Raw genomic sequence first — 15,236 nt, 5'->3', positions numbered from 1 at the left:
CCTCCACAAGTCTGGTTCATCCTTGGGAGCAATTTCCAAACGCCTGAAGGTACCACGTTCATCTGTACAAACAATAGTACGCAAGTATAAACACCATGGGTCCACGCAGCCGTCATACCGCTCAGGAAGGAGACGCGTTCTGTCTCCTAGAGATGAACGTACTTTGGTGCGAAAAGTGCAAATCAATCCCAGAACAACAGCAAAGGACCTTGTGAAGATGCTGGAGGAAACAGGTACAAAAGTATCTATATCCACAGTAAAACGAGTCCTATATGGACATATCCTGAAAGGCCGCTCAGCAAGGAAGAAGCCACTGCTCCAAAACCGCCATAAAAAAGCCAGACTACGGTTTGCAACTGCACATGGGGACATAGATGTCCTCTGGTCTGATGAAACAAAAACAATGGTCTTTGGCCATAATGACCATTGTTATGTTTGGAGGAAAAAGGGGGTTGCTTGCAAGCCGAAGAACACCATCCCAACCGTGAAGCACAGGGGTGGCAGCATCATGCTGTGGGGGTGCTTTGCTGCAGGAGGGACTGGTGCACTTCAGAAAATAGATGGCATCATGAGGAAGGAAAATTATGTGGATATATTGAAGCAACATCTCAAGACATCAGTCAGGAAGTTAAAGCTTGGTCGCAAATGGGTCTTCCAAATGGACAATGACCCCAAGCATACTTCCAAAGTTGTGGCAAAATGGCTTAAGGATAACAAAGTCAAGGTATTGGAGTGGCCATTACAAAGCCCTGACCTCAATCCTATAGAAAATGTGTGGGCAGAACTGAAAAAGCATGTGCGAGCAAGGGGAGGCCTACAAACCTGACTCAGTTGCACCAGCTCTGTCAGGAGGAATGGGCCAGAATTCACCCAACTTATTGTGGGAAGCTTGTGGAAGGCTACCCGAAACGTTTGACCCAAGTTAAACAATATAAAGGCAATGTTACCAAATACTAATTGAGTGTATGTAAACTTCTGACCCACTGGGAATGTGATGAAATAAATAAATGCTGAAATAAATAATTCTCTCTACAATTATTCTGACATTTCACATTCTTAAAATAAAGTGGTGATCCTAACTGACCTAAGACAGGGAATTTTTACTAGGATTAAATGTCAGGAATTGTGAAAAACTGAGTTTAAATGTATTTGGCTGAGGTGTATGTAAACTTCCGTCTTCAACTGTACGTGAGAATGCTGTTCATTGACTACAGCTCAGCGTTCAACACCATAGTGCCCTCCAAGGTCATCACTAAGCTACTAAGCTAACACATCTGCCAAGTTGACCCTCAACACGGGGGCCCCTCAGGGGTGCATGCTTAGTCCCCTCCTGTACTCACTGTTCACCCACGACTGAGTGGCCGCGCATGACTCCAGCACCATCAATACGTTTGCCAACGACACAAAGGTGGTAGGCCTGATCACTGGCGACGATGAGACAGCATATAGGGAGGAAGTCAGAGACCTGCCAGTGTGGTTCCAGGCCTCTCCCTCAACGTCAGCAAGACAACGGAGCAGATCGTGGACAACAGGAAATGGAGGGCCGTGCACGCCTCCATTCACATCGACAGGGCTGTAGTGTAGTGGGTCGAGAGCTTCAAGTTCCTCGGTGTCCACATCACTAAGGACCTAACATGGTCCTAACACACCAACACAATCGTGAAGAGGGCCCGACAACACCTCCTCCCCCGAAGGAGGCTGAAAATATTTGGCATGGGCCCTTAGATCCTCAAAAAGTTATACAGCTTTACCATTGAGGGCATCTTGACTGGCTGCATCACCACTTGGTATGGCAACTGCTTGGCATCCGACCGTAAGGCGCGTACGGCCCAGTACATCACTGGGGCTGAGATCCCTGCCATCCAGGACCTCTATACCAGGTGGTGTCAGAAGAAGCCCCCAAAAATTGTCAAAGACTCCAGCCACCCAAGTCATAGACTGTTCTCTCTGCTACCAACGGCAAGCGGTAACGGAGCGCCAAGTCTGGGATCAAAAGGCTCCTGAAAAGCTTCTACCCCCAAGTCATAAGACTGCTGAACAGTTAATCAAATGGCTACCCTGACTATTTGTATTGACCCCCTTTTTATTTGCACTGACTCAATCGAACCGTCTCTATGCACACTCACTGGATTCTACCCACACACTCACACTACACTGGCATTCCAACACACACATGCGTACACACACAGTCTTGTATAACTAACCTTGTGGGGACACACAAATCAGTCCCATTAAAAATCCTATTTTTCCTAACCCTAAACCTAACCCTAACATTAACCCTAAGCCTAACCTTAACCTGAAAACCTAACCTTAACCTAACCCTAAAATTAACCCTAGCTCCGAACCCTAACCCTAAACCTAATTCTAACCTTAACCTTAAACCTAGTGGGGATTAACAAAATATCCCCAGTTGGTCTAATTTTTTTTGTTTACTATTCTTGTGGGGACTTCTGGTCCACACTAGGCTTGGGCGATATACCGTATACCGGGGTATTTGGAAAAAGCCATGGGATGGTTTTTCAATACCGTCAATACCGTTTAAACTATTTATTTGAAGTTTTCTTAATGAATTTGAATATTTGTAGCTAGTTTTTAAGTAAATACCTGCAGTCATCTTGTGAAATAAGGAGATAAAGAACATTGTGTTCTTCATTTCACCTGTCACATTCTTATGAAGCGTACAGTAGTCCCCAGTCACGTGTCACGTGGTGTTTGTTTACAAGCACACGACGACGAGAGACCGGAGCCTTGTGAGTTACTCACTGTTGTACAGCATGCACCAGGTGATCTAATTACAGTATGGAATTCACAACTAAATGTATGCCAGCTAGATATTTTATAACTATTAAGTTAACTGTCTAAAATGTGCTAAATGCTCTGTAGTTGTGCATTTGGTTTACTAATTTAGTAGCTTGTTATGCAATCTAGCTAAGTGGTTAGCTTCTTCCAAAATCAAGCATTTGCTTGGTAAGAGCAGAGAATCCCCTCCTGGATCAAGAGCCTTGCTGGCAAATATTTGTTTTGTGCGTGCAGCAAACTGTGAGTAGCATTTTTTAGTTAGTTGTATAGTTTAGGTTAGAAACTGTACAAACTGTTTTTAATGCTCTCGTTAGCATTTAGTTAGCATTCTCTATGAGATTTTACATGTACTTCTCTATGAGATTTTACATGTACCTTCGGTTTACAGAGTATCAGTGGGGTTTGAAAACAGCACCCCTTGTGTTCAGTGCCGGTATTACCGAGTATCCCGTTATGGCACAAGGTCGGTATGAAGGTATGATAATCTGGACACCGCCCAAACTTAGTCCACACACACACACACACACACACACACACACACACACACACACACACACACTGCATTCGGAAAGTATTCAGACCCCTTGACTTTTTCCAAATTTTGTTACGTTACAGCCTTATTCTAAAATTGATTAACTTGTTTTATTTTCACATCAATTTACACACAATACCCCATAATGACAAAGCAAAACCAGTTTTTAAAAAATTGCACATTTATTACGAATAAAAAACGGAAATATTACATTTACATTAGTATTCAGACCCTTTACTTTGTTGAAGCACCTTTGGCAGTGATTACAGCCTCAAGTCTTCTTGGGTATGACACTACAAGCTTGGCACACCTGTATTTGGGGAGTTTCTCCCACTCTTCTCTGTAGATCCTCTCAAGCGCTGTCAGGTCGGATGTGGAGCTTTGCTGCACAGCTATTTTCAGGTCTCTCCAGAGATGTTCGATCGGGTTGAAGTCCGGGCTCTGGCTGGGCCACTCAAGGACATTCAGAGACTTGTCCCGAAGCCACTCCTGCATTGTCTTGGCTGTGTGCTTAGGGTCGTTGTCCTGTTGGAAGGTGAACCTTCACCCCAGCCTGAGGTCCTGAGCGCTTTGGAGCAGGTTTTCATCAAGGATCGCTCTGTACTTTTCTCCGTTAATCTTTCCCTCGATCCTGACTTATCTCCCAGTCCCTGCCGCAGAAAAACATCCCCACAGCATGATGCGGCCACCATCATGCTTCACCGTAGGGATGGTGCCAGGTTTTCTCCAGACGTGACGCTTGGCATTCAAGCCAAAGAGTTCAATCTTGGTGTCATCATCAGACCAGAGAATCTTGTTTCTAATGGTCTGAGAGTCTTTAGGTGACTTTTGGCAAATTCCAAGTGGGCTGTCATGTGCCTTTTACTGAGAAGTGGCTTCCATCTGGCCACTCTACCATAAAGGCCTGATTGGTGGAGTGCTGCAGAGATGGTTGTCCTTCTGTAAGGTTCTATCATCTCCACAGAGGAACTCTGGAGCTCTGTGGCCATCGGGTTCTTGGTCACCTCCCTGACCAAGGCCCTTCTCCCCCGAATGCTCAGTTTGGCCGGGCGGTCAGCTCTAGGAAGAGTCTTGGTGGTTCCAAACTTCTTCCATTGAAGAATGATGGAGACCACTGTGTTGTTGGGGACCTTCAATGCTGCAGACCTTTTTTTCACCCTTCCCCAGATCTTTGCCTTGACACAATCCTGTCCCTGAGCTCTACGGACAATTCCTTCAACCTCATGGCTTCTTGGTTTTTTGCTCTGACATGCACTGTCAACTGTGGGACCTTATAAAGACAGGTGTGAGCCTTTCCAAATCATGTCCCATCAATTGAATTTACCACAGGTGGACTCCAATCAAAACATCTCAAGGACGATCAATGGAAACAGGATGCACCTGAGCTCAATTTCGAGTCTCATAGCAAAGGGTCTGAATACTTATGTAAATAAGATATTAATGTTTCTTTTTATATATATACAGTTTGAAACATTTCTAAAAACCTATTTTCACTTTGTCATGATGGGGTATTGTGTGTAGATTGAGGATGATTATTTTTTATTTGATCCAATTTAGAATAAGGCTGTAACGTAACAAAATGTGGAAAAATTGAAGTGGTCTGAATACTTTCCGAATGCACTGGACGCTGCTGCTACTCTGTTTATTATCTATTTTATTTTACCTTTATTTAACCAGGTAAGCCAGTTGAGAACAAGTTCTCATTTACAACTGCGACCTGGCCAAGATAAAGCAAAGCAGTGCGATAAAAACAACAACACAGAGTTACATATGGGGTAAAACAAAACAAAGTAAAAAATACAACAGAAAAAAATATATATATACAGTGTGTGCAAATGTAGCAAGTTATGGAGGTAAGGCAATCTATCCTGATTGCCTAGTCACTTTTACCCCTACTAACATGTATATATTATCTCAACTACCTCGTACCCCTGCACAGTGACTCGGTACCAGTACTCCTTGTATATAGTCTCGTTATTGTTGTTTTATTGTGTTATTATTTCCTTTGAACATTTTTGCAAATGTGTCTTACTTTTACACTCTGCATTGTTGGGAAAGGGATCGTAAGTAAGCTTTTCACAGTGAAGTCTACACCTGTTGTATTCGGCGCATGTGACAAATACAATTTGATTTGATACTGACTGTTAGCACTTGGTGACCTATAGCAACACTCCAAAAGAAGAGGCTTTAGATGAGGCAGGTTAACTTGCAACCACAACACTTCAACAACATTAGAGATTAAGTCATCTCTAAGCTTTAAAGGAATATGACTCTGAACATATACAGCAACACCTCCCCCATTAGCATTTGTCTATTCTGTAGATGTTATATCCTTGTATTGCTACTGCTGTATTATCAAAGGAATTATCTAAGTGAGTTTCAAAGCTGAACAATATATGAATGTTATCCGATGTTAGCAAGATATTGATTTCATGAATCTTATTTCTAAGGCTACATATATTAATATGGGCTATTTTCAGTCCTTTCCTGAGTAGCTTATCAGAGATAGAAGTAAAATGAAGAAAGAAAACCCAAAAAGCATGACAAGAACATGGTTTGGCCAATAGAGTCAGTCAATCAGGCACTTGTTAGTGTCAGTTGGTGTATGTGTGTGTGTGAGATGTGGGGCTGAAGCTCCTAACCCGGAAGCTTGGCTCTCTCACTACACCCAGTCTTTTGGGAGGGAGGGTGGACAATGAGCCGGTCGTAGCGGATTTAATCAATGTCCCCTCTCTGGCAGCTTTCATGGCTGGGATAAGTTATTTCCCCCCCGCACAGCTTCCAAGTAGTCTTCGTTAAGGAAGATGTTGGTTCCTCTGAAGTTCTTGGCTCTCTCCAGAATAGCCATCTTGTCCTTAAACCACAGGAACTTGACCACTATCGGCCTCGGTCTATCACCTGGGCTGGTTACAGGTTTTCCAGACCTGTGGGAGTGCTTCACCTCAATCTTCTTATGATCCATCTGCAGCTTTTCAGTGATCATTGTTTTTATTTTCTCCTCAGACTCTGCCCAGTTCTCATGTGAAGACTGGTATGCCATCCACAACGATATTATTCCTCCTGGATTATCCCTTTAGATAGTTTGTTTTCCCAGTCATTGTTAATAATGATTCACAGACAGTGCTGATGTCATCTTGCGTAGACTTACAGTTTGTGGTCATCTTTCTGCAAGTCTCTTTCAGGACATCCACCTCTCACTGGGACAACTGAAAACTGTTCTTAAGGTCGTGGACCTCTCTGGTCAGATCGTCCATTATTTTGTTAGTTGAGTCCATCAGTATTTGAACAAAGCTCTTGAAGCTATTTTCCTGTTGTTGTAACAACTGCTTGTAGAACCATTATTGTTCATTTAAAAGATCCTTCATCTGTGATAGAGAAACTGTCCTCTCCATTACTCCCACCTATGGCTTTGGATTTCATGGTAGCAACATAGACTAGCATTGGTGCCCCACACAGTTCCAGACAGGGCAGGTCACAGGAAAGATGGAAACAGCAACAAACAGCAGGGATTTAGAAAGTCACAGGCCCGGGACAATCCGCGGTCCCAGCCCAGCCACAAGCGCTATCCGCGTTGCGGGCTGTGTTCAAGCTGTCAAGGAAACGTTGCTAGCTTGATAGCTAGTCAGCTATGCTAGCTGCTACGCCAAGCAACTCTTCAGACTTTTGGTTGGCAGGATCCCTGGACAGATATAGCGGTCCCAGCAACTGAGGCTAACCAGGTCGCGGGATCCAAATTCAAAAGGTCACTAGTATCCAAACTTTTTCAATAGAACACTTTTTCAGAGACTTTCAAAACAACAAACCGAGCTCTCCCTTGTTCTGAGTTCAGCACACCTCTCTAATCCGTCTCTGTCTCTGCCCTGCCTGGTCTATCACCCCCTCTCATACTCTCTACTGCCCCAAACACACACTGTACACTCCTGACCTGAGTCCTCTCGTGATATTAGAGGAAGTGGGGACTTCATCATGGCCAAGGGGTAGATCTTCAGAACAAACTAATTTCTTCAAATTAGGTGAATAAATACACTGTCATCTCAGTGTAATCAAGTTTAATACTGTTGCCACTGTCTTTAACCACTGTCAAAGCATTACTTAAAGAAGACATATATAATTTTTCTTGTCAAAAAGTAAAACCTCTTGGTAATATACAACATCCTGGATATGCAAATCGTGCTTATTTTTTGGGGGGATTCACACAACTTCAATCCCAGCAACAACGCACGTCTGTCATGTTCAGTTCCAATCACAGACTGACTACTCGGAGACCTCCATATCCACGCTGTTATATCTTTCCTCCCTCTCTCTGTGTGTTTGTGTGTGTGTGTGTGTGTGTGTGTGCGGACACGTTTTACTATACTTGTGAGTACCAAAAGTCCTCACAAGAATAGTAAACCAACTAAAACCTAAAATACATTACAAGTTCTCCTGCAACAGGGTGATAAAATTAAGATCTTACATGTGTATCTGCTAGCACCCGCCCACCCGACTAGAATCACCACTCTCGACGGGTCTGACCTAGAGTATGTGGACAACTACAAATATCTAGGTGTCTGGTTAGACTGTAAACTCAACTTCCAGACTCACATAAAGAATCTCCAATCCAAAGTTAAATCTAGAATCGGCTTCCTATTTCGCAACAAAGCCTCCTTCACTCATGCTGCCAAACATGCCCTCGTAAAACTGACTATCCTACCGATCCTTGACTTCGGCGATGTCATTTACAAAATAGCCTCCAACACTCTACTCAGCAAATTGGATGTAGTCTATCACAGTGCCATCCGTTTTGTCTCCAAAGCCCCATACACTACCCACCACTGTGACCTGTACGCTCTTGTTGGCTGGTCCTCACTACATGTTCGTCGTCAAACCCACTGGCTCCAGGCCATCTATAAATCACTGCTAGGCAAATCCCCGCCTTATCTTAGCTCATTGGTCACCATAGCAGCACCCACCCGTAGTCTGCGCTCCAGCAGGTATATCTCACTGGTCATTCCCAAAGCCAACACCTCCTTTGGCCGCCATTCCTTCCAGTTCTCTGCTGCCAATGACTGGAACGAATTGCAAAAATCTCTGAAGCTGGAGACTCTTATCTCCCTCAATAACTTTAAGCATCAGTTGTCAGAGCACCTTACCGATCACTGCACCTGTACACAGCCCATCTGAAAGTAGCCCTATATTGTTATTTATTTTTGCTCTTTTGCACCCCAGTATCTCTATTTGCACATAATCTCTTGCACATCTAGCATTCCAGTGTTAATACTATTGTAATTATTCTGCACTATAGCCTATTTATTGCCTTACCTCCATAACTTGCTACATTTGCACACACTGTATATATATTTTCTGTTGTATTTCTGACTTTATGTTTTTTTACCCCATATGTAACTCTGTGTTGTTTTATTGCACTACTTTGCTTTATCTTGGCCAGGTCGCAGTTGTAAATGAGAACCTGTTCTCAACTGGCTTACCTGGTTAAATAAAGGTGAAAAAAAAAAAAAACTATACTTGTGAGTACCAAAAGTCCTCACAAGAATAGTAAACCAACTAAAACCTAAAATACATTACAAGTTCTCCTGCAACAGGGTGATAAAATTAAGATCTTACATGTGTATCTGTCTGTCTCTCTCACCGGAGACACACACACACGCACGCACACACACACACACACTTTCCCGAGGTCTTAGTAGCAGGAGAGAGTGGGAGCTGTTTAGCACAGGGATGATGAGATGCCGTTGACATGGAAACCACATGAATTTACAGTGTGGCAACATGGTGAAATCACCTTGATGACAGAAACATACAGATCCTTCTCAAATATATCAGGTCATCTAGTGCCAACTGCCATATCCATGACAATATACTAATAAAGAACCTGATATTGAAGAACCTAATGGCTATATGCCAGAGATCAAATGCATGGACCAGCTAATAATGTGACACCGGACTGGAGGAGGAGGAGATTACATCTGCAATGAGGGACAGGTAGTAGTGGAAGTCCGATTTTTCACCCTGTCCACTCCAGCACACCAGGGCGAGTATCAACACAAAGCATCTCAGAGTAGGAGTGCTGATCTAGGATCTGTCCATATAATCTTATTCATTATGATCTAAAAGGCTAAACTGATCCTAGGTCACCACTCCTGCTCCGAGACGCTTTGTGGATACGGGCCCATATATACATGATACAATCACAGGAGTGTATATACTCAATACATGACTCGTAGTAACTTGATGAGGGACATTCTGCTCACCTTTCTTGCGGACCACCTCCTCAGACTCAGGTTTGCGTGTGACAGAGACCACCTTCATCAGCAGGCTGTTGCCCCCCTGTCTGATCAGAGACACCACCTGCTTATGGCCCACCTTCACCACGTTCACTCCGTGCACCTGGAACACAAACACGCACGAATGCCACGCACGCGCGCACACACATATGGCTGGAGGTCAAACAGAGAGCTGAGAGGCAGTGGGTGCTAGTCCATGGGGTTGGAGAGGAGATCGGAGAAGAGGAGAGGGGGTGTGGTTACCTCTATGAGGAAGTCTCCTGTCCTAAGCCCTGCCCTCCAGGCCACTCCCTCCACATCGACAGACTCCAGGTACTGGAGGGCAGGAAACGCTGGTGTTGGGGTGAACTCCTCAATAGGCGTCTCAGCTGGGAACACACAGAGAGAATTACTTGATTTATATCCAAACATGGACAGATGTTTCAACACAAGAAATACACACAGTATTAATCTTGGAATCTTCAGCAAGGTTCACTGAATGGTGAGAGATACATCTAAAGTATCACCCACGCACATCTGCCATGGAAAAGAGCACACACCATAAACTCGTAGAGGTACACATAGATGTAGATACACACAGCAGCCTGTAAGTGAATGTGTGTGTGTGTGTTTATAATAGTGTGAGATGGACTCTATAGTGCATTAGGAACGATGAGGTGGTGTGACAGGGAGAGACCCTTTCACTCAACCGTATTACTTTAATCACTCTCACACTGAAAATCAGATCAGGCACACACACACACACACACACCTGACTTGTTAGCTGAGTGTGTCTCTGCCTGAGGATAGAGCTACTGTTCACTACACACACCCTCCATTTAATCCAATTGAGTCCAACTATACCACTTACAAAGGAGAGTTCCCAGAGGCAACTGCAGTGTGTGTGTGTGTGCGTGTGTGTGTGCGTGCATACATGTGGGACATGACCCCACTATGAAAGATAATCAATTCAGTTTTATCTGAGGCACTTGGGAAGATGGAGGGAGAGAGAGAAGAAGACAAGTAGAAGAGAGGAGAGAGGGAGGGATACATCTAGAGTGGGGGAAAGTTGACTGATGGAAATTGGAAAAGGAGGAGAAAAAGTTAGAGAAATTGAAATATTGAAAAGAAAGCTATTGGCTCTACATTAGACTCCATGTCAACTGTTTGTTGATCAGGAGGAAAGCTACAGACTAGTCTCTCCCTCTCTCTCTAGCCTTCATAGCTTTAGCGTTTAGAGAGAGTGTTTAAGGTAGAGAGAGTGTTTAAGGTAGGGAGAGGAAGAGAGCGAGGGGAAAAAAAAGAGGAGTAAGAAAGAGCTGGAGAGACAGAGCGGGTGAGAGAGGCAGGTAGCATAGCGGTTAAGAGTGTTCGGACAGTAACTGAAAGGTCGCTGGTTCGAAACCCTGAGCCGATTAGGTGAAATATCAGTCGATGTGCGCTTGAGCAAGGCACTTAACCCTAAATTCTCCTATAAGTCACTCGGGATAAGAGTGTCTGCTAAATGAGGAAAATAGAAATATAGAGATGGAGGAGCAGCAAAAACACTCAGAATCCTGGGTTTGGTGGCCGCGAGGGGTTGCTATAGTAACCAGCATGGAGAGCAGGCACGTGCAGTTGTGTGTGTGTGTGTGAAGTAGTAGAGGATAAGGACTAATAGTAAAGCTGAGTGAGGAATAAAGAAGAGGGAGGGAAGGGGTGAAAGAATGAATCAAAGAAAGACAAGAGTGGAATAGAACAAAAGAAACACAGTGAAGGAGTCAATGAATGAGAAAAAATAAGGGAGGAAATATAAAGATTGGAGAAAAATAGTCATTTCTGTCTCCCTGAACACAATGTGTGAGGAACAGATGGGGGAGTCAACTGGCAGTTCATTCTAGGATGACGCCACCACAATGGCTAGACACACACACACACACAGAGAGAGAGAGAGAATGTGGTGTTGACCAAAGCCAGTCATGTTGACTCATAGGTAAATAAGTCATACTATGTGAAAGAGGTCTAGAACTCCTTACATCAACCCCACCACATCCCATACCCCACACTCAGAACACCTGCAGAGGGGCTCACAGGCCTGTAATGACACACACACAGACAGCCTATGACATGAAGAAAGTAGCTAGCAGGGCCTTGGAGGTGACAGTGATCAAGACAGCCTGCTTTAGTAATAAGGTATAAAGTCGAGCTTTGTGAAAATATGTGTTTGACACACCAGGCTAGTCCTGGAGGTATATAGAGAAAAGTTGTCTGTTCCAGTCTTATGGCCAAGCACTAAAACACTTGAATAATGAACAAAGGTATTCACCTGTGTGTGTGTGTGTTTCCTACCTTTGGCTCCCCGCAGGACGAAACCGAAGCCTTCGTTTTCTTTCTTCTGCAACATAGCATTCTTCTCCTCTATGATGTAATCACTGGAGAGCAGAGAGGAGAGGGACAGCAGGTAAGAGTCCAGCAAAAAATTCATTGAGAGAAGAGACAGAGAGACAGCGGGAGAGAAGGAAGAAGAGGGGAGAGAGAGCCAAGGATGGTAGAGAAAGGGGGACAGGGATGGGAGGTGAGGGACAATGAGAGAGAGGGATAGATAGGGGAGAGAAGGGGGACGGATAGGGAGTAGAGAGAGAGAGAGGGGTGGGGGGCGATGTAGGGAGAGAGGAACCCAATGGCTTTGCAAACAAACACACACACACGCACAAACACATCTGAACCTCCTTCTCTGATGACCCAATCAACTTAAAAGCCTAGCTCAGGGTTCTCTTGGGTCTGTACAGTACCTACAGTCCTTGCAAAAGTATTCATCCCCCTTGGCGTTTTTCCTACAATGTTGCATTACAACCTGTAATTGACATTTATTTTTATTTGGATTTCATGTAATGGACATACACAAAATAGTCCAAATTGGTGAAGTGGAATGAAAAAAATAACTTTCTAAAATATTAATAACAGAAAAGTGGTGCGTGCATATGTATTCACCCCCTTTGCTATGATGCCCCTATATAAGACCTGGTGCAACCAATTACCTTCAGAAGTCACATAATTAGTTAAATAAAGTCCACCTGTGTGCAATCTAAGTGTCACATGATCTGTCACATGATCTCAGTATATATAAACACCTGTTCTGAAAGGCCCCAGAGTCTGCAACACAACTAAGCAAGGGGCACCACCAAGCAAGCAGCACCATGAAGACCAAGGAGCTCTCCAAACAGGTCAGGGACAAAGTTGTGGAGAAGTACAGATCAGGGTTGGGTTATAAAAAAATATCAGAAATGTTGAACATCCCACGGAGCACCATTAAATCCATTATTAAAAAATTGAAAGAATATGGCACCACAACAAACCTGCCAAGAGAGGGCCGCCCACCAAAACTCACAGACCAGGCAAGGAGGGCATTAATCAGAGAGGCAACAAAGACACCAAAGATAACGCTGTAGGAGCTGCAAAGCTCCACAGCGGAGATTGGAGTATCTGTCCATAGGACCACTTTAAGCTGTACACTCCACAGAGCTGGGCTTTACGGAAGCGTGGCCAGAGAAAAGCCATTGTTTAAAGAAAAAAATAAGCAAACACGTTTGGTGTTCGCCAAAAGGCATGTGGGAGACTCCCCAAACATATGGAAGAAGGTACTCTGGTCAAATGAGACTAAAATTGAGCTTTTTGGCCATCAAGGAAAATGCTATATATGGCGCAAATCCAACACCTCTCATCACCCCGAGAACACCATTCCCACAGTGAAGCATGGTGGTGGCAGCATCATGCTGTGGGGATGTTTTTCATCGGCAGGGACTGGGAAACTGGTCAGAATTGAAGGAATGATGGATGCCGCTAAATACAGGGAAATTCTTGAGGGAAACCTGTTTCAGTAAATAGTTATGCACGCTCAAGTTTTCTGTTTATTGTGTGTGTGTGTATTTGTATTTGTATTTTATTTTTTTCACCTTTATTTAACCAGGTAAACCAGTTGAGAACAAGTTCTCATTTACAACTGCGACCTGGCCAAGATAAAGCAAAGCAGTGCGATAAAAACAACAACACTGAGTTACATATGGGGTAAAACAAAACAAAAATCAAAAAAAAATACAACAGAAATACAATTAATATACAGTGTGCAAATTTAAAAGTTATGGAGGTAAGGCAATAAAATAGGCTATAGTGCAAAATAATTACAATTTAGTATTAACACTGGAATGATGTGCAAGAGATGATGTGCAAATAGAGATACTGGGGTACAGATGAGCAAAATAAATAACAATATAGGGATGAGGTAGTTGGGCGGGCTAATTTCAGATGGGCTGTGTACAGGTGCAGTGATCGGTAAGGTGCTCTGACAACTGATGCTTAAAGTTAGTGAGGGAGATAAGTGTCTCCAGCTTCAGAGATTTTTGCAATTTGTTCCAGTCATTGGCAGCAGAGAACTGGAAGGAATTGCGGCCAAAGGAGGTGTTGGCTTTGGGGATGACCAGTGAGATATACCCGCTGGAGCGCAGACTACGGGTGGGTGTTGCTATGGTGACCAATGAGCTAAGATAAGGCGGGGATTTGCCTAGCAGTGATTTATAGATGGCCTGGAGCCAGTGGGTTTGGCGACGAATATGTAGTGAGGACCAGCCAACAAGAGCGTACAGGTCACAGTGGTGGGTATTATATGGGGCTTTGGAGACAAAACGGATGGCACTGTGATAGACAACATCCAATTTGCTGAGTAGAGTGTTGGAGGCTATTTTGTAAATGACATCGCCGAAGTCAAGGATCGGTAGGATAGTCAGTTTTACGAGGGCATGTTTGGCAGCATGAGTGAAGGAGGCTTTGTTGCGAAATAGGAAACCGATTCTAGATTTAACTTTGGATTGGAGATTCTTAATGTGAGTCTGGAAGGAGAGTTTACAGTCTAACCAGACACCTAGATATTTGTAGTTGTCCACGTACTCTAGGTCAGACCCGTCTAGAGTAGTGATTCTAGTCGGGTGGGCGGGTGCAAGCAGCGTTCGGTTGAAGAGCATGCATTTTGTTTTACTAGTGTTTAAGAGCAGTTGGAGGCTACTGAAGTAGTGTTGTATGGAATTGAAGCTCGTTTGGAGGTTTGTTAACACAGTGTCCAATGAAGGGCCAGATGTATACAAAATGGTGTCGTCTGCGTAGAGGTGGATCTGAGAGTCACCAGCAGCAAGAGCGACGTCATTGATATACACAGAGAAAAGAGTTGGCCCAAGAATTGAACCCTGTGGCACCCCCATAGAGACTGCCATAGGTCCAGACAACAGGCCCTCCGATTTGACACATTGAACTCTATCTGAGAAGTAGTTGGTGAACCAGGCGAGGCAGTCATTTGAGAAACCAAGGCTATTTAGTCTGCCAATAAGAATGCGGTGGTTGACAGAGTCGAAAGCCTTGGCCAGGTCAATGAAAACGGCTGCACAGTACTGTCTATTATCGATCGCGGTTATAATATCATTTAGGACCTTGAGCGTGGCTGAAGTGCACCCATGACCAGCTCGGAAACCGGATTGCATAGCGGAGAAGGTACGGTGGGATTCGAAATGGTTGGTGATCTGTTTGTTGACTTGGCTTTCAAAAACTTTTGAAAGGCAGGGCAGGATGGATATGGGTCTGTAACAGTTTGGATCTAGAGTGTCACCCCCTTTGAAGAG

The 15,236-nt window shown here is 44.0% G+C and overlaps 1 protein-coding gene across 1 annotated transcript in view; it reads right to left on the bottom strand.

Annotated features, from left to right (window-relative positions):
• The window catches only part of LOC121531214 (SH3 and multiple ankyrin repeat domains protein 3-like), a 159,458-nt gene that overhangs the window by 21,690 nt on the left and 122,532 nt on the right, over positions 1-15,236 (bottom strand). Inside the window, exons 13-15 of the mRNA XM_045204981.1 lie at positions 11,923-12,005; positions 9,859-9,983; positions 9,583-9,718 (exon numbers count right to left, since the gene is read on the bottom strand). Of these exons, the coding sequence (XP_045060916.1) occupies positions 9,583-9,718; positions 9,859-9,983; positions 11,923-12,005 (344 nt within the window). The remainder of the gene's footprint in view (positions 1-9,582; positions 9,719-9,858; positions 9,984-11,922; positions 12,006-15,236) is intronic.

This window comes from Coregonus clupeaformis, chromosome 19, assembly GCF_020615455.1.
Source record: "Coregonus clupeaformis isolate EN_2021a chromosome 19, ASM2061545v1, whole genome shotgun sequence".
In the NCBI taxonomy this organism is placed as follows: Eukaryota; Metazoa; Chordata; class Actinopteri; order Salmoniformes; family Salmonidae; genus Coregonus; species Coregonus clupeaformis.
This window is presented reverse-complemented; position numbering and strand designations above follow the sequence as displayed.